At 37.2% G+C, this 19,822-nt stretch overlaps 1 protein-coding gene across 1 annotated transcript in view; it reads left to right on the top strand.

Moving 5' to 3' along the window:
• The window catches only part of LOC134353595 (NEDD4-like E3 ubiquitin-protein ligase WWP1), a 156,741-nt gene that overhangs the window by 51,743 nt on the left and 85,176 nt on the right, over positions 1-19,822 (top strand). Inside the window, exons 2-6 of the mRNA XM_063061698.1 lie at positions 2,163-2,238; positions 12,425-12,563; positions 13,421-13,545; positions 14,076-14,213; positions 14,348-14,414. Coding sequence (XP_062917768.1) covers positions 2,163-2,238; positions 12,425-12,563; positions 13,421-13,545; positions 14,076-14,213; positions 14,348-14,414 — 545 coding nt within the window. The remainder of the gene's footprint in view (positions 1-2,162; positions 2,239-12,424; positions 12,564-13,420; positions 13,546-14,075; positions 14,214-14,347; positions 14,415-19,822) is intronic.

Genomic DNA, 19,822 nt, shown 5'->3' with positions numbered 1-19,822 from the left:
TCAATGAGATCATCTCTTATTCTTTTACACACAGTATAGGCAGATACAATCTGTTTAATATCTAAGCATTGGACAAATCTCCCTGTTTCAGAAACCAATGTGTTAAACCTTTGTTACACTTCAGGGAATGTGTTATCAGTCCCTGGCTAGAGAAGTATGAATGGTACATAATATTTCAGATGCAATCTCACCAGGACCCTTTAATTTCATAGTATGTCTACTCTTTGCTCAAATTCTCTTACGGTAAATGCCAATATACCATTTGTCTTTGTAATTATTTTCTGTATCTGTATATTAACTTTTAGTGATTTGTTTACAAGGTTTACTCAGATCTCTCTGAGTGCAAATGATTTTCAACTTTCCACCATTTCAAAAAGTACTTTCATATATTTGATTGACAACTTCATGTAATATTCCATCAGCCATTTCCTCCCCAGTTCATAAACTAAATTCAATGTAGCTATAGAATATGCTAGGACACATGCGTTTGAATGTTTTCAGTGATTTTTAGCTTATGCAGATGCTTTTGGCTGGCAGCTCCCAATCTTTCACCTAAATACTACATAACACAAGAAGGATTTAATTTGAAGGCAGTGTAGAGGAATATATTGGCCAGCAATATTCTTGTTAAGAAATTACCCATTTGAACAATTAACTACCAATATCCAATATAAAAACCTGTCAAAAATCATTCTGAAATGGTAAATATAGTGCGAATAAACTCTAGAGGTGAAATATTGGAGAGTCATCTTCCGAACAATTCTATTACTCCTTTTAAGTCTGAGCATTCAGGCCTTTATTTTAATGTTATGATTTAAAATCTGACTCTTGCAATATGCAGAACTCCTTTAGCATTGGAATCTCAATATGAATTTCTTCCTCAAATATCTGGAATGGGAATTGAACCATAATCATCTGGTAAATATTGTGGGAATGTTTCTTTGAAACAAAATAACTGCAGCCTAGGAAGATTACATCTTGTCTGAATGACCTGCCCTTCCCACTCCTCCCGCCCCACTTCCCAGTTCACAGGAACATTCTCACTCTGTACTGGTCTCTTTTAATCTTTTATTGTTGCTTTTTTCATATTTTTATACTACACCGTGTTCTATTATAATAATGCCAGTAATATAATACTGTTTTACTTAAACATGCACCTTGTTCGTGATGTCAACTTGTCAATCTTTGGGTCATGTCACTCAGAGACTTGTGCTAATATTATTTTGTGACTGTATTTGCTGGATCATAACTATATGTGCTGTGTGTTACTTTGTACATTGCACCTTGACCCCAGAAGAATGATATTTTGTTTGTGTGTGTATATATGTGTGTGTCTTTCAATATCAGAAACCCTCACCCAGGCAACCCAGCCAGGGTTGATCAGGCCCCGTCTTGTGTCCCAGCAGCACTGGTCCACAGGTCACACCTCTTGATCCATAGCCATCTGAAGGCTCACTCAGCAGCCTCAGTGATAGTCCCGATAGCTCTTTCCTTTGCAGCGCCCCAAATACCAAGAGGAGAAGTTGTGCACAGTGAGCTACCAGCAAAACCTCTATACACCGCCTCTATAGGCTTGCAATCGTGCTCCCACCCCCGTCTCTGGCACTGTTCTACTAGCTCCTGGTATTTGGCTTTATTATACTCAAAAGCCTCCTCAATTCCGTCTTCCTAAGGCACTATCAGTTCTACCGTGACCACCTGCTTCAAGGTTTTTGACAATAAACTTGAACCTGAATTTGAATTATTTCCACAACTACAGAAAGAAACTGAGATGGAAACACTAGTTTTTTTAATGTACTTTATATAAATAGTCTTAAATTTAGAGTTGCTTTACTAAAACAAGTTAACTAGTTTATTACAGTGCCCTAGCCAATATTTAAAATCTCAGTACTGTATTTTTTTAGTCATTGCTATTTATAGGAGTATATATTTGCCATGGTCTTTACATTATTGTTCAGAAGTACTTCATTGGCTGCAAATTGACTGATAATACCAAAGTTGTGATGAATACTGCACAATACCAAGAAGGTGTTATTTATAACTTATTTTAAACGGGCAGGATGGCGGAATGTTTTATAAAGATAGACAGTTAACTCCATGGATATGATAATTGAAATAAATATGTAACAGTACTTGTAATGCTTAATTTTCCTCCTTTGTAGGCTAACGTTGCATGTGACATGGCAACAACTTGTTCAAGTAGCAATCAAAATGGAAGATCACAGTTGCACGTAACTGGTATGGTGTTTTCCTTCCAAGATATTTTACTTGAAGCTGCATAAGAATTTTTGTGGACAAACTTGTCATGGGTACTGTTGAATGAAGGTTTTATTCAGGAAGTAAGATTTGTAATAGTATTTGATGGTTTAGATCCTCCTATTGCACTGGTTAAATATTGAATTGAATCGTGGAAACACTTGTAGTATTTTATTAGTAAGATGTTGTGTTGCTTAATTGATAGCATTCATAGTACTTCCTGTGAAATTTCATGTAACTAGGCTAATAAAGTAGTAATGTGTTGCTACAATTTGGCAATTTCAATAAAAACAAATGGAACTGCTTCTAAATATCTGGACCCATATCAATTGTATAAATAAGATCTATACAAGAAACCAGATATGCTTACAGTTAACCATTTATGAAATGCTAAACATTTGTTAATCAGTCATTGACACTATAGTAAAAAGTATTTTTGGCCATCCTTTAAAATGTGGCTAAGTGGCTTCAGAATGAGTGTTCTTTCAGAGACTTTACTTAATTTATATTCTCAATGTTATTAAATGGGCGTTCTTTTACATTTGTTTATATAATGAGATACTTCTACTGAGATTTTAACTTTTTATCTCACTTTTAGCTCAATATTGACATGAAGGGTTACAAAGTTTGATGTGCAAAGTCACGGTTCAGATATAGTGTATGTGTTTTAATTATGTCCCATAATTCTAATGTACCTGCATCATTGTAAATTCCCAAGTTCTTACGCAAATAGCAGCCCACTTGGTAGGCACCCTATCCACAACCATTTTCTTATTTAAACCACAGATGCAGAGTAGCAGCAGTGTGTACCATCTATAGGAATCACTGTAACAACTCACCAACACTCCTTAGACTAAATTGACAAGGCTTGCTAAGCATGAGAGCACCACCACCTGAAAGTGGCCTCCCAAGCCACACAGCATCCTGTCTTGAAATATGTTACTGTTCCTTCACAGTGATTGGGTCAGAATTCTGTAATTCCAGCTTTAACTTCAAGAACTGCAGCAGAACTCAAGAAGACTGCCCACCAGCATCTTTCCAAGGCACGGACCCTTAAATGCTGACCAGCCTGCAAAGTCCGCATCGCTTGTATGAATACAAAAAAAATTGCACGAAGCTCTGAGCTTATGAGAAAGCATGCATTTTGTGATTAGGAATTAGTTTAAAGCTGGCCATTCTCATATTTAACATTCACTGCGATTAATTTCATCCCATCACATGCCAAGAATAAATTTGAGCCAGCTTTTAGGGATGATAGCTGCTAACCAAGTGTGCTATTCGTTCTCCTCAATTAATCTAATAGTTAAATAAGAAAGTAAATAATGCAATGTAGATTACGTTTTTTTTAAACTGACTTTGTGTAAAGTTAATTAAAGCACTTCTGAATATTTATTAGCTATCCACCAACTGAAAAGCTAGAAGCAATGCTATAACAACTTTTGTTTGTGAATGTGTAAAGGATATCTCATCAACTTATTGTTTTAAAAGAACTTGTTAACAATACAATTGCAAGTTTGAACAAAACTGCTAATATTTTTAATAGAAAATGAGTGCTTTTCTTTGCTGGGTGCCTTTGATAACTATTCTTTTATGTATGATATTGCCAGTCAATAAAGGTCGATTGTCAGAATTTACTGACAAAAGGGACTACAGTTGGGTGGGTCCTACTTTCTTAAGTAAGAACATAGAACTTTACAGCACAGTACAGACCCTTTGACAATGTTGTACGGACCTTTTAACCTACTCTAAGATCAATCTAACCCTTCCTTCCTACATAATCCTCCATTTTACTTTCATCTACATGCCTATCTAAAATTTTCTTCAATGCCCCTAATGTATCTGCATTTACCACCAGCCTGGGCATAGCATTTCGTCTGTCCACCACTCTCTGTATAAAGAACATACCTCTGACATCCCCACCCTATACTTCCACCAATCTTCTTACAATTATGTTCCTCTGCATTAGCCATTTCCACCCTGGGAAATAGTCTCTCTATCCACTCCATCTATGCCTGTTATCATCTTGCTCACGTCTATCAAGTCACCTCTCATTCTCCTTCACTCCAAAGAGAAAACCCCTGGCTCGCTCAACCTATCTTCATAAAACATGCCCCCTAGTCCAGGTAGCATCCTGGTAAATCTATTTGGTAAAGCTTCTAAGGCTTCCACATCCTTCCTATAATGAGGCAACCAGAATTAAACACAATATTCCAAGTATGATCTAACTAGGGTTTTGTAGAGCTGCAACATTATTTTGCGGCTCTTGAGCTCAATCCCCCAACTAATGAAAGTCGACACACCATATGCCTTCTTTACGCCCTATCAATTTTGGGGCTTTTTTGGATGTGAACCACAGATCCTTCTCTTTCTCCACACTGCTAAGAATTCTGCCTTAAACCCTGTATTTTACCTTCAAATTTGACCTTCCAAGATGAATCACTTCACACTTTTCTGGGTTGAACTTCATATAAAAAAAACTGTTGCCTCATTGAAAGTTTTGCAGTGAGTGGATCAGACTTTGAACATTCAGTGACATAGGTGGGAATCTTGTTGCAGTATGCAGTGGTCACAGTAACTTCTGTCAGGTGCGACACAGAGAGTGAGAAAATAGAGCAAATGTGTGGCAAGGGAGGGGGAGCAAGAGGTAGGAAAATGAATGGTAACATATTAAAAAAAAATGTTGGTAGTGAATGGGGAAAGTGAATTGGGATACATGGATGGAAAAGGAGCAAAATAAAAATGGAAAAGCTAGTAGAATCATAGAATGCTGCAGCACAGAAACAGGCGGTTGAACTCATCTAGTTTGTGCCAAGTTGTTATTCTGCCTAATCCCATCAGTCCCACACCTGGATCACACTCCTCCCATCCATGTGCTTATCCAAACGTCTTAAGTATTGCAATCGAGCCTTCATCCATCACTTCTACTGGCAGCTCCTTCCACACTTGTTTTGTCCTCTAGTGCAAAAGATCCCCCTCAGGTTCCTCTTAATGGATGAAGAGCTCTGGTTTGAACTGTGGAAGAAACAGGGAGCACTTTGGAAGAGTTTGACTTGGCTGTGAACATATTGGGTCAAGTGTGGATCAGTTGTTTTCCTTAGACTTCTATGGAAAACGTACAACATTACAGGTGTACAGGGATGCTTTATTTCTCAATGGATACGCTGATAGCTCTGTTGAAAGTTCAAAGTGCATTTATTATCAAAATACATATATGTTACCATATACAACCCTGAGATTCATTTTCTTGCAGATAATCACAGTAAATACAAGAAACGCAATAGAGTCAATGAAAGATTGCAGCCAATGGGATGGACAACAACCAATGTACAAAAAAAACCCACCAAACTGCAAATACAAAAAGAGGAAAAAAGAAATTATAATAATAAATAAACAAATATTGAGAACATGAGATGAAGAGTTTTGGAAAGTGAGTTCATAGATTGTGGGAACAGTTCATGATGGGGCAAGTGAAGCTATTCCCTCTGATTCAAGAGCTATCATTGAACTGTTTCCACAGTTACCCCATTAAGAGCTTGCTGGTTGAGAGGTAATAACTGATTCTTGAAACTGGTGGTGTGAATCCTGAGGCTCCTGTATCACTTTCCTGATGGCAGCAGCAAGAAGAGAGCACAGTTGGGGGTCCCTGATGGATACTGCTTTCCTGTGACAGTGCTTCATGTAGGGAAAGGCTTAACCCATGATAGGCCATAACCACTACTTTTTGTAGGCTTTTTTGTACAAGGGCATTGGTGCTTCCATACCAGGCCATGATGCAATCAGTCAATATACTCTCCACCACATATCTATAGAAGTTTGTCAGAGTTTTAGATAACATGCCAAATCTTTGCAAACTTCTAAGAAAGTTGAGTTGTTGCTGTGCTTTCTTTGTAATGGTACATATGTTCTGGACCCAGTATATTTCCTCTGAAATAACCGAGGAACTGAAAGTTGTTGACCCTCTCCACCTCTGACCCCCACTACTCCCACCCCGATAAGGACCTTTTTTTTTCCTTCTTTTCCTGAAGTCAATAACCATTTTCTTGGTCTTGCTGACATTGAGTCAGAGGTTGTTATTGTGACACCACTCAGCCAGGTTTTCAGTCTCCCTTCTATTTGCTAATTCATCACCACCTGTGGTTTAGCCAATAACAATGGTGTCTTCAAACTTAGATATGGCTTTGGAGCTGCGCTTAGCCTCACAGCCATAAGTATAAACTGAGTAGAGCAGGTAGCTAAGCACACAGCACCTGTGCTGAGGGAGATTATGGAGGAGCTGTTTTTGCTAGTCTGAACTGACTGGGTTCTGCAAGTGAGGAAATCGAGGATCCGGTTGCACAAGGAGGTATTGTGGCCTAGGACTTGAAGCTTATCGATTAGCTGTGAGGGGATGATAGTATTGAGTGCCAAGCTGTAGATAATAACGAGCATCTGATGTATGCAGGGATAATACTCCAAAAGAGGTATAGTTTAAAATAAAGACAAGGATATGGTCAGAACTTTCCTAAAGGCTGTGGGATTAATAATAAAACACGAGGAGTGATGACAAAGGATTTGCATCTAGAGCATAGCTGCACAATTGCATTTTATGATTGTGAGCTTCACTAAGTGGATGTTCGTGAAGGAAAGAGCACATGAGCCTTTACTCAGCATGCAACTGCACTAGTAGTGGTCATGTGCAGTCAAACTTGCAGATAACATTTCAGCTTTGAGTGTTCAAGATAATTCACAGATGATTATGCTCTGTCATGTCAATGGTTCATCAAATTCTGATAGATTTTATTTGTGATATAAAACCATTGTGTAGTACTTTCCATCCAAATTTTGTGTTATGTACTCTCTCCATTTTTCCTCTGTCCTTTATGGAAATAGTGCATTCGTAGTTCTGGGACAACGTGGCTTTTAGTACAAAGTCTAAAATGCTGCTTAATAAGTGTAATGGATTTAGAATGAAGCTATTAAATTTTGTAATTTGAGGATTCATTTCTAGTATCAGTAGAGTTAGATAATGGACTCTTGAAGAATAACAATACATATTTGTAATCTATAATTGATATTTCCTTAATAGGTTAGTAAGCTTTGATAAAGTAAAATGTACATATGCTGGAAATTTTAAGTTAAAACAGAAAATACTCAACACAAAATCATCTGCAGATGCTGGGGTCAAAGCAACACTCACAACATGCTGGAGGAACTCAGCGGGTCGGGCAGCATCCGTGGAAATGATGAGTCGACGTTTTGGGCTGGAACCCTTTGTCAGGACTGTAGGGGGAAGTGGCAGAGGCCCTATAAATAAGGTGGGGGGAGGGTGGGAACATATTCTTGGTATGAACATAGAATTCTCCAACTTCCGGTAATTTCCTTCCCCTCCCTTCTCCTATCCCTATGTCACTCTGCCCCCTCCCCCAGCTGCCTACTACCTCCCTCATGGTCCCGCCTCCTTCTGCTACCCATTGTGTTTTCCCCTATTCTTTCTTCATCTTTCCTGCCTATCACCTCCCTGCCTCCCTTCCCCACCCCTTTATCTTTCCCCTTACTGGTTTTTCACCTGGAACCTACCAGCCTTCTCCTTCCCACCCTCCCCCTTCCTTCTTTATTGGGCCTCTGCCCCTTCCCCCTACAGTCCTGACGATGGGTTCTGGCCCGAAACATCGACTCATCGTTTCCACGGATGCTACCCGACCTGCTGAGTTCCTCCAGCATGTTGTGAGTGTTACAGAAAATACTCAGTAGGTCAGGAAGCATCTGTGGAAAATGAAAGCAGGTTAACAGCATGTCAGAGGTCATTAACCTGAATCGATTACCTCTCATCTGTTTCACTTCCACAGAAGTTGCCTTCAACATATAAAAATTTTAAAAAACTGAAGATATTGGATCTGAGAGTGTTTTTTGACCTGAAACATCAACTTGTTTCATGCTGAATGTTCCTGGTGTTTTCTGTTTCTTTTATCTTGAGTTTTCTGTTTTATTTCAAATTGCTCTTCCTGGGCAAACTTTGAATGAAAATATGAGATGTATCTTGGTTAATGTTTAGCTTGTCATGTTTTTAACAGAGTGATGTTTTAGTCCTGATTATTATGCATAGTACAGATGAAGAGACTTAAATGTACTTTCAGATGAAGCTGAGTTTTTCAGTTGGTGCAAACCATGGAACGAATATTTCAAATGATGCTGGCACAGAACCTTACTTACCATAAACTTGTATCGGAAAATTAGAGATGTTTTCCATCAAATAAGTTATGCACGAAGTAATTAAGGCTTTCATTATAGAATTTGCATTTTCCTGCCACACATATTTGTATCCTTTTCAAGAGAGAAATATTTGGTTCAGTCTTGTATTCAATAATTTAAAAGTAAATGGGAACTTTTTAAATCACTGGAGAGATGACATAAATGCTTTACCCATGTGTTGAAATTAAAGCTAAATATGTGCTTAACCTGTAAATACCTACAGGAATGTGGTGTCACCTAAACAAAAATATGCACAGTTAGTAGAAATAGATGCAAGCTAAAAATTGAACTCTAGTAGTGGGTAAGGTGCAAGAATCTTTAGCTAACTTCCAAACAACATGGCACTCATTGTTTTCCAGTGGTGTTGTTTCAGATAGGGCAAAGTAATGTGCTCCCTCTAATGCCATTTTTGGATAATGCAATTTAAAGATTGTCCATGTTTTGACAATTTAACAGGTGATAATTGCAAGTTGTACAACTTGTTGGTAGTGCTTCCAAGGTATTGTCATCCATTAACAGTATAAATAAATTTGCTCATAATCTGTTAATGATGTAAAGTACTGAGGGTGGCACAAGGCCAAACACTTATTGCTCATTGGAGAATAAAAATCTTCTGCCCATGCAAGTTAAAACCATGCATGATGAAGAAGAGTAAAACAAGTGCTAACAAATATTTCAAAATATTTAAATGTTTTGAAAATTGATGAAGGCAGAATGATAAAAGTGGTTTCTGTGGACTTCAGCAAAGCTTTTAATGAAGTCCCACTCTGTAGATAGTCCAGAAATTTTGTGCACATGGGATCCAAGTTGTGTTGGCAAACTGGATCCAAAATTGTCTTTGGTCATATCAGGCAGAAGGTCACAGGTGGAGGGGGTATTTTTCTAACTGAAAATTTAATCAGTGATGTATCACAGAGACCGGTGCTGAAGCACTGTGGTTTATCAGATATATAAATGACTTGGATGAAAATGCAGGTAGACTGATATGTAAGTTTGCAAAAATTAGTGGCACTGTAGATAGAAAGAAGATTGTGAAAACATATGAACGACATAAATCATTTGAAAAGCTGGGCAGTTTAGATACATACTGAATTTAATCCAGACAAGTGTAAGGTAATTCCTTTTGGATGCCAAATACTAATGGGATCAAGGGACTGAGGTAGTGAAGAATGCCTTTGGTATGTCTACCTTCAGAGGCTGAGGCATTGAGTATAGGAGTTGGGATGTAATATTGCAGTTGTACAAAACATTAAGCAGGCTGCAGTTGGAGGACCAAATACAGTTCTGCTCACTGCACTACAGAAAGGATATGCTAACATTAGAAAGAATACAAAAGTGATCCACCAAGGCGTTGTCTTTAATGGAGGGCTGTAGTTATCAGGAAAGATTGATGGGGCTGAATTTATTCTCACTGGAATATAGGAGGCTGAGGAGTAACCTTGCAGATGTTTATAAAAATTGTGAGGGGCATAGATAAAATATTTTTCCTCGGGTGAGGGAGTCTAAAACCGCAGGGTTTGAGTTGAGATGGGAGAAGTTTAAAGGAGTTCTGAGACACAAGGTTTTCCAGAAAGGATGGTTGTTATGAGGCAAGCTGCCAGATGTGGTAGAGGCACATGCTTTCAGAGTTTTTAAAAGGCATTCAGATGGTTATTTGGGTAGGAACAAAGCAGACGGATATTGGCCTAATGCAGGCAAATGGGATGAGTTGGGCTGAAAGGCCTATTCCTGTTTTGTACAAATCTCTATCACAATGTTTCTGCGTGGGCTTGCAAGGAACAGTCCTTCCAAAAGATTTGTGAGCTTTTAATTCTAATAATTAAAAAAAATATATTTTAAATAAAGCTGTTATTAATTTTAATAATAATGGTTCTTTTAATGCTAATTTATTGCCATTAAATAAACCAACATAAAGTTAACATCATTTTTATTGAAACTTCATTTTTTAAATACATTTCCATGCTTCATTTCTTTTGGCAATCTATTTGGTCACATGATTGATTAATAGGCAGCAAAATATTTTAATGTGAGACATAATTGAATGGAATTGAGCGAGTCATCTTGCAAGTTAGACTGTATTGATGATACACTCGATACAATTATCTACTATTTGATAACTGAGATCTTAAGTTTTTTTTGGAAAACATTGTATTGCTGAATGATCCTAAAAGCAATTGTGTAAAGATTGGAAATTAGAATACTGTAATAGTATAATAATTCAATGTGTATACAGTGCAGGAAAGCCACTACAAAATTGATAGAATACTGCTTTGTTTTATTCTTTTAACCACACGGGTCTATGCAGGTTTCCAGAGAAACAATCTATCAGTGTCATTGCTTATTTCTAAGGAAATGTGAAGATAATTATATGAAATTATCGGAAACATTCACTGTGCTTTGGCCAGATTCTATTTCTTTTGTAGTATGATACCTTTGTTACCTTTTGAAATAGTTGAATATCTAAGTATAAATGCATTTGATTATTTGATACTGAGCCCACAATGGGTTGCAGGGCAGATGATTAAATATTTGGTCAAAGATACAGGTTTCTAAAGAAAAATCCTCAAAGAGGAGAGTTGGATAGTAAGGTGGAGAGGTTTAGGAGGGGATTCAGAGCTAAGGGTCTTTGTAAGTGAAGATGTGGATAGCAATGGTAGATGGTTAAAACTGAGGTTGAACAAAACAGATATATCTAATAATCACAGAAAACTTGGGAAATCACAAGGCTTGAAGAGGTTAAAGAGAGAGGGAAGGCTATGGGTGGTTTTGAAAAAAAGAAAATGTTGCTATCATTGTTTATCTAAAAGTTAATGAAGTTAGCAAACACAGAGAATGGATAAATGGGCTTTGATTTGATTTAGGATACAGATAGTGAAGTTTAGAAAATACTGAAGTTTACAGATGTGAGTGAGGTCCAAAAATAGGTTAAAACAACCATATCCAAAGCTACTAAGAGCTTCTGTGGTGCTTTCAGTTGGAGATAGTTGAGACAGGGTGGAGTTGGTAATATTCAAGGGTTGACTAAGTGACACCATTGGAAATATGGTCAGAAATGTGACTTGGTGGCAGCTATGACACCAACATTACAAGTATGGGTTCAGTCAACTATCAGGGAGGGGGATGGAATCAGTAGCCAGTAATGTAGCTTGTTATGGAGGGGAGAGAAAAGGCAATAACTTGTCTTCCCTGTATATAATGGGGAACATAATTAGTCTATGTACATGCAATGAAAGTCTAGTAAAGTGCACAATAATTGACTTGCACACAAGGAGGTTGACCTGTGGGAGAAAAGGAAAACTAATTTTATTAAGAACATAAACTTCTGAATAAGATAAACCAGTATTATCAATTAAAGTAAGTCAAAGTTGGATGAGAAAATTTAGACTTAAATGCAGTGTAAGCTAAATATGAGTAAGATTTTTGGGCTGTAATTTCAACTATTTGCTGATTTAGGTATTGAAAATCTTCAGAGAACAGTAAAATATCACAATGGGCGAACTTGGCCTTTCTTAATCTTTAACTATTCTTGTGTTTAGACATTCATGGCTTTTTTATTTCCTGCAAGGTATAAGAACTCTTGTATGATTGATTCAGATTCTTTCTGGTTTGCGTATAAAGATGCACAGTTGGTTTCTCACAATGTTTCCTCTATTACTGATAGAAATATCTTTAATTCAGATTGCCCATCTAAAAATCTGTTGCAAGCATATTAATGAAAACAGTGGCTTTAGTATAAACATATTTGATGAAATGGAGAATGATTTATCATTGTGGAATTTCCATATGCAAAAAAGTTTTTAATAGTTTTGGTGATACAGATAAGAATGCCTTCTAAGGTCCAAACAGAAATTTTGTTGTGTAGTTTTATTTTGATATTGTGGGGATTAAAAAATTTCTTATCTGCATTTACTTAAATTTGTATCACAATTTTACTTAATAGTTGCTTCTGCAAAGTTAAAAAGAAGAAAGAATTGGTTTGGAACTGCAGTCTATGTGGAACTATCAGCAGATGGAGAACTAAAGAAATCTGCAAAATCAAATAGTTCATCCAATCCAAAATGGGATGAGCACTTAACAATGTAAGCAAAATTATAACATGATTAATTAACCTTCTATGACATTCTTCTCCTTTAATAAGAAATATTAATATAAGTTTGCAGATATGTTCATAACCTTTTACTAAATTACAGTGTATTGCATTGTGTAACTTATGTTTTTTAAAATTTCTACAAAGGCGAAGTGCTAAAATTAAGCTTAAACAGGAAGAAGTTCAAGGATATTCTTGGTGATACTGAGCTACAGACTTTTTCTGCTATTCAATCTCAGTAACTTTGTTAGGTAGATTCTTAGTGTCTCCTCAAATGACTGACAGAAGTGTGAGGGTTGAGAGTTGAACAGATTCCTTTATGTGAATGGAGTCTGATCCAAACTGCCTAATCCAGGAAACTGCAGTTCAACAGTAGGCTGGGGAAGTTTAGTGAGCAATGGGTATAGAAAGCTTAGTGGGTGAAATGGTCCTCCTATACTATGAACCTCATGCAGTTGTGAGAATTAATTAATTTTCTGTGTGTCCTTCTCTGGTTTTATTCAGCAAATCAGTCCCATTGAATATACAGTATTATGTGTCTGGGTTTATCAACCCTGAAGATAAGTTTACTTATTACCTCTGGTTTTTAACAATGAAAATATATTAAACACTCTTCACCAGTTATGCCATCTCAATCAGATGAGTCAGAAGATTTACAGCGGTAAAATATCCTCTTTTTGATACAGAAGTTTTAGTTAACTATCTTCAAACTTAGTTAACAATCTTCAAACGCCTGATTAAAAAGAAATAGTGGATGCATATAAACTTTCAAAATTAACTATGAATTTTAATAGTTTTTTTAGTTGTGCTGTATACACCTATGTTACAATACACTTCTTCTGTGTGCAGGAATGTAACACCACACACCAAATTGGAGTTTAAAATCTGGAGCCATCATACATTAAAATCTGATGCTTTATTAGGGAAAGCAACCTTAGACATTGGCCAAGCTTTGGAGGTGCACAACAGAAAATGTAAGTTTTGTGATGAGACATCACTAAAAACCATTCTCCTTGTTGTTTTGCCTATTAGTGGGAAGATGTTATGCAGGGAAAATGAGATACAAAGATAATAATTGCATTGCAGTTTCACTTTAAGATTCATTTTCTTGACTGAAAGCTATTTTGCATTCTCTTTCCTTGGCCCCTAATGGGCAGTTATGCCTTGAACTGTACAGCTTCCCCACTTGGGAATTCCAAACATTTCTGCTTCTGTTCTCTAAGACTTTTCCTGTAACAGGCACTTTAACCTCAGCTTTTCGTCATTCTTAATATTTTCTTCAGAGTAAAATTTCTTCTCTTTCTTCATCTTTTAAAAAATATATTGCCTGTTTTCTATCTTAAAGGTAGTCTAGATGGAATTTATTTTAATAGTTATTTTTTCTAGCTACAAGCTAAATACACAATACTGCGCAAGAAAAATACTGATAATTCTAATTATACAGGCTGTTTCTGTAGACTTATCAACAAACAAAATGTGCTGTGTTTATATTGTTTTTCATTAGTGGAGAATGTTAAAGAAGTATTGAAGCTGACATTAGAAAATAAGACTGGGGTAGTACAAACTGGTGACTTGACTGTTTTCCTTGATGGAATGACAGTGGATCAGGAATCCGTACCCAATGGCAATACATCAGCAACCAGTGAGTAAATATAAAATATAACCTGTTAGTTAGTATAATATGGTAACATACTTTGTATTTGTTTTTTAGTTACTTCAAAATCACTTTAGTAGTTTGTTAATATATGTCCATTTAACTGAATTTCTTTTAAACAGAAGTTCAGCAGAATGGAGATGCCATCCACGTAAATGGAGGTGAATCTTCTACAAGGGCTAGAACAAGGTGTGTAAAGAATGCTTGAAATATAGATAATGAGAAGTAACTATGATTTGGGACAACAAAGGTAAATTACTTCAGAAGTATTTAGTGGGATATCTGAAAATACAGTGTTTAATCAGCAAATAATTGGTATCATAATTGGAAAAATCTCCAAAATTACTGTGACTTTTTTTTATGATGAGTGTATTGTTGCCACATGATGTAAGGTCAATTCAGTCTATATTTGTTAACAGTTTAACTTTCTATTACATTTGTAATGTACTGAATTACAGTATTTAAGAAAGGTTCAAAGTAAATTTGTTCTCAAAGTACATAAATGTCACTCTATCTGAGATTAATTTTCTTGTGGGCATACCCACATAATATTCTTCACGGCGTCCATTATTAAAGACCCCCATCACCCAGGACGTACCCTCTTTTCATTGAAGGCACATACTTAGCGATTCAGGAGCAGCTTCTTCCCCTCTGCCACCTGATTCCTAAATTGGTTTTGAACCCACGAACACTACCTCACTGTTTTAATATTATTTCTGTTTTTAATTTAACTATTTAATATACATATATGTACTTACTGTACTTGGTTTACTTTTCTCCCCAAAATTATGTATTGCATTGTTGTGCTGTCGCTATGCGAACAAATTTCACAACATCTGTCGATGATAAACCTGATGCTGATTGTTTTCTGAATTCTTTGTTAAACTGCTTGGTGACTGGCTTCTGTTGATGGCTTAGTTATGTTCTTCTTCACAAGTGGATACATACTTCCTGTTAAAACCTATTAAAACCTTTCATTGTTTTCATCATTCATTCACCCTTCAACTTTCTTTTTTCAACCAAAGGACCCAATTGATTCATCCTCTCCGGATTCAAATACCTTTCACTTTGCTTATAATTCTTTTAAATCTTTTATACATCCTTCTCATTGCCTCATTGCACGTTAATAAAGTGGTTATCAGAACTGTACACAGAACTCCAAGTGTACTCTGAACAAGATTTAATATATATTTAACATAACTGCCCAAATATTTGACTATATCTCTCCAGTAATGTTTGTTGTTTTTTCCTTTTATGACTATGTTTGCTTATGGTAAAATTTTACTAGTTGGTATGTTTGTACCCCGACATCGGTTTGTCCTTTTACCCCACCTAGACTTACATCTTCCAAATAATAAATGATCTCCCCATTCGCCCTACAAAATATACAACATAACATTTACCTGTGTTGAACATTAGCTGTCAAATATTGTCCTCAAATTTTGTTTTAATTCTTGGTATTGACTATGAACCACCCTCCCAAATTTGATATTACTTGCACATTTAGAAGTTGAGCTCTTAATTCCAATCTCTAAATCATTTAGTTTAAGCAACACACCCACAAAATGCTGGAGGAACTCAGCAGGCGAGCATCTATGGAAAAAGTACAGTCGATGTTTCGGGTCGGGACCCTTCAGCAGGACCCGTAACATCAGCTGTGCTCTTTTCCATAGATGCTGCCTGGCCTGCTGAGTTTCTCTAGCATTTTGTGTATGTTGCTTGGATTTCCAGCATCTGTAGGTTTTCTTTTGTTTGTGATCATTTAGTTTAAGTTGCGAACAGCAGGAGTCACATCACTAATCGGGTGGAACACCCACTACCTCACTTCTTTCTTTAGAATGAACTGCTGTTCATTCTTGAATTAGGTTTCAGGTCATAATTCTTGAATTATGAAATTAGCAATCCAGTTTGCTGCTTGTCTGCTGAGTCTGCCTTTTGTGACCTTACTCGTTAATCTACTGTAGGGTACCTTACTGAATGACTTCCAGTAGCCTAGATAAATTGTATCTACTATATTGTCAATATAAGTTCAAAGATGTTCAATAAAACTGGTCGTGCAAGACCTCCCTTTTTGAAATCCATGCTGACTTTTCAGACTTATACTACTTGTTTCTTGCTGTTCTACCATTTTCTCCTTTGGTAGGAACTGCAATACTTTTACCACCATGTTAAGCTGACTGATCTATTACTCATTCTCTCAGTATGTGTACCACCCTTGTTATATACAATGATGTATTACATTAGCAATTTATCATTTCTTCAGCTCTACACCTTTCACTAATAAGTTAAAATGTGTAGAAATGTCTCAGCTGTCACTTCTCTCAATTGTGTTAAAATCTGTGGATGACATCCTTTGAGACCAGAGATTTTATAATTTTAGTTTATTTCCTGTATCCTTTTTTTACTAATTTTGAATTAACTTGTAATGAGTATTGGGACATTTTTGTATGCTCCCTGTTTTTAATTGTAACTCTGTCTTATTGATCCTGTAAGGGCCCTATTCCTAGCCCAGACTTTTTGTTCTATTTGATATATCTGAAATATTCTACTGTTTCATTTTATGTTCCTTATTAATATTATTTCTTAGTTGTATTCTTAACTTTGTTTTTTATTTCTCTCTTCATACTCCCTTTTTTTAAGGCATTCAATTAATGTGTACCTCTTCCCTTGCTTTCTGCTGTTGCGATATGTCTTTATTCATCCATAGAGGCTTGCATATTCTTTTTCTTTTGGTAGTTTTTTTTCTGTTGACCATTATTTTAATATTATTAATAATTTGGTATATTGTTTATCAATATTGCTGCTTATTTTCCAAAGATCTGTTCTTTGCTTCTCAGAATTACCTTTTCTTCATTTACTAAATTGATTTTATTCATATTGTATCATTCTCTATTATGGATTATGGTCACTTTCAAATCCTATGTTTTGAGTCATGGCCTTCAGCTATCCATATGGATTTTCCTCTTCCCTGAAGTGACATGGATTTTCCAATCCAAGAATGCTTTTTGCTGTGATTATTTAGCTGTTTGTAGCTACTAATTAAGGTGGACCATTTGGTTGTCACTATCATTCAACCATACATAGATACAGCTCAACAAAACAGCTCCCCTCTCTCCCGCGCGTAAGTGGCAGTGTGCAACAACCCCCCTCTCCCTACCGGCAAAAATAAAGCGCACCCACTACCAGAACTCAAACGTGAGCAAAGACACAGACTTGCAGTTACCCCAAAGACTACATTGTTCACACAATAATTCGACATGCTGCAGGCTCTTTCTTTCCTAATAAGGGAGAGAGCGGTGACTCCATTTTCCAACGAGCGGGGAGAGACAACAAACAACTGGCTGGTTTACGATGTTAAAAAGTCCGTTATGTCGCTTTTTTCAAGCTCTTTGCCTGAAGATCGGAAAGATCCCGGTCCCCAGGCACACAGCAGATGTTCCAACTCTCCCAACGACACATGGGTCTCCTGTGGTGACACCGACCCTTGATCTGCCTGTCTCCAGTTCCTCGAGATCCCAGGGCCGAAATCTTAGGCCGAGACTTTGCCATGCCGATTAGTGGCTGATTTTGGAACCCCGAAAGCAGGTCCCATTCCTGCAAAGAACCGTGGTCAGCGTGTAACTCTAGGTCAGGGTCTTCAAGAGAACCCTGAAAGGGAAAAATAGAGATATTAAAGATGGAAATAGAACTGTTTTCGAAGATACAAGCAAAGGAGTCTCCGTCGGGTGCCATAACTACTTAGCTCTGCATCCTCGATGTAGGTGCAGGATAGATGTATTCCAAAAGCAAAGGAACACTCAAATGGCAAAATAGTACAACTGTGGCTGACAAGGTCAAAACTAATGTAAAAGCAAAAGTGAAGGCATACAACAAAACAAAAATTAGCAGGAAAATAGAGTATTGGGAAGCATTAAAAAGCCTACAGAAAGCAACTAAGAGTTATTGGGGGGGGGGGGAGAAGATGAAATATGAAAGCAAGCCAGCAAGCAATCTCAAGCTGGATAGAAGAAGCTTTTTCAACATATAGAAAATAAAAGAGAGATGAGAGTAAATATAGGACCGCTAGAAAATGAGGCTGGAGAAATAATAACAGGGGTGACAAGGAGATGGCAGATGAACTAAATGAGTATTTTGCATCAGTCTTCACTGTGCAAGACTCTAGCAGTGTGCCAGATGTTGAAGGGTGTGAAGGAAGAGAAGTGAGTGCGGTTACTATTACAAGGGACAAGGTACTGAAAAAGCCAAAAGACTTGAGGGTACATAAGTCACCCGGACCAGTTGAACTGCACCCTTGGATTCTGAAAGAGGTAGTGGTAGAGATTGTAGAGGCAATATTAAAGATATTTCAAGAATCATTGGACTGTGGCATGGTTCTGGAGGACTGAAAAATTGGAAATGCCACTCCACTCTGTTAGAAATGAGGGAGGCAGCAGAAAGGAAATTGTAGACCTATTAGCCTCACCTCAGTTGTTGGGAAAATGTTGGAGTCAATTATTAAGGATGAGTACAAGACAGGATAGGACAAAGTCAACATAGTTCCCTTAAGGGAAAATGTTGCCTGATGAACCTGTTGGAATTCTTTAAAGAGGTTATAAGTAGGATAGATAAAGAGGATGCAGTGGATATTGTCTATTTAGATTTTTAGAAGGCTTTTGACAAGGTGCTACACATGAGGCTGTTTAATAAGTGAAGAACTCATGGTGTTGTAGGAAAGTTACTACCATGGTTAGAGCGTTGACTGATTGGTAGGAGTCAGCAAGTGGGAATAAAAGGATCCTTGTCTGGTTGGCTGCTGGTGACTAGTGGTGTACCGCAGGGGTCAGTTGGGACCGCTTCTTTTTATGCTGTAAATCAATGATATAGATGATGGAATAGATTGCTTTGTTGCCAAGTTTGCAGATGACATGAAGATTGGTGGAGGGGCAGGTAGTGTTAAGCAAACAGGAAGGCTGCAGAAGGACTTGGACAAATTAGGAGAATGGGTGAGAAAGCAGCAAAGTGTTAGAAAATACATGGTCATGCACTCTGGTAGAAGAAATAAATGTGCAGACTATTTTCTAAATAGACAAAATCCAAAAGTGTGAGATGTTAAGGGACTTGGGTGTCCTTGTGTAGAACACCCTAAAGATTAACTTGCAAAAGAAGTCTAGAATATAAGAGCAGGGATGTGATGCTGAGGTTTAATAAGGCACTAGTGACGCCTTGCCTTCAGTATAGTGAACAGTTTTGGGCTCCTTTAAAAAAAAAAAAAAAATGTGCTGGCATTGGAGAGGGTTCAGAGGAGGTTCACAAGGATGATTCCGGGAATGAAAGAGTTATCATATGAGGTACGTTTGATGGTTCTGGGCCTGTTACTTGCTGGATCTCATTGAAACCCTTCGAGTGTTGAAAGGCCTAGTCAGAGTAGATGTGGAAGGGATATTTCCCATGGTTGGGGAGTCTAGGACAAGAGGGCACAGCCTCAGGTTAGAGGGCCATCCTCAGCCAGAGGATGGTAAATTTGTGGAATTTGTTACCATAGGCAGCAGTGGAGGCCAGGTAGTGGGTGTATTTAAGGCAGAGATTGATAGGTTCTTGATTGGCCACAGCATCAAAGG

This window comes from Mobula hypostoma, chromosome 1, assembly GCF_963921235.1.
Source record: "Mobula hypostoma chromosome 1, sMobHyp1.1, whole genome shotgun sequence".
NCBI classification, from domain to species: Eukaryota; Metazoa; Chordata; class Chondrichthyes; order Myliobatiformes; family Myliobatidae; genus Mobula; species Mobula hypostoma.
Note: the sequence above shows the minus strand (reverse complement) of the source record. Positions and strands in the feature narration are given on the sequence as shown.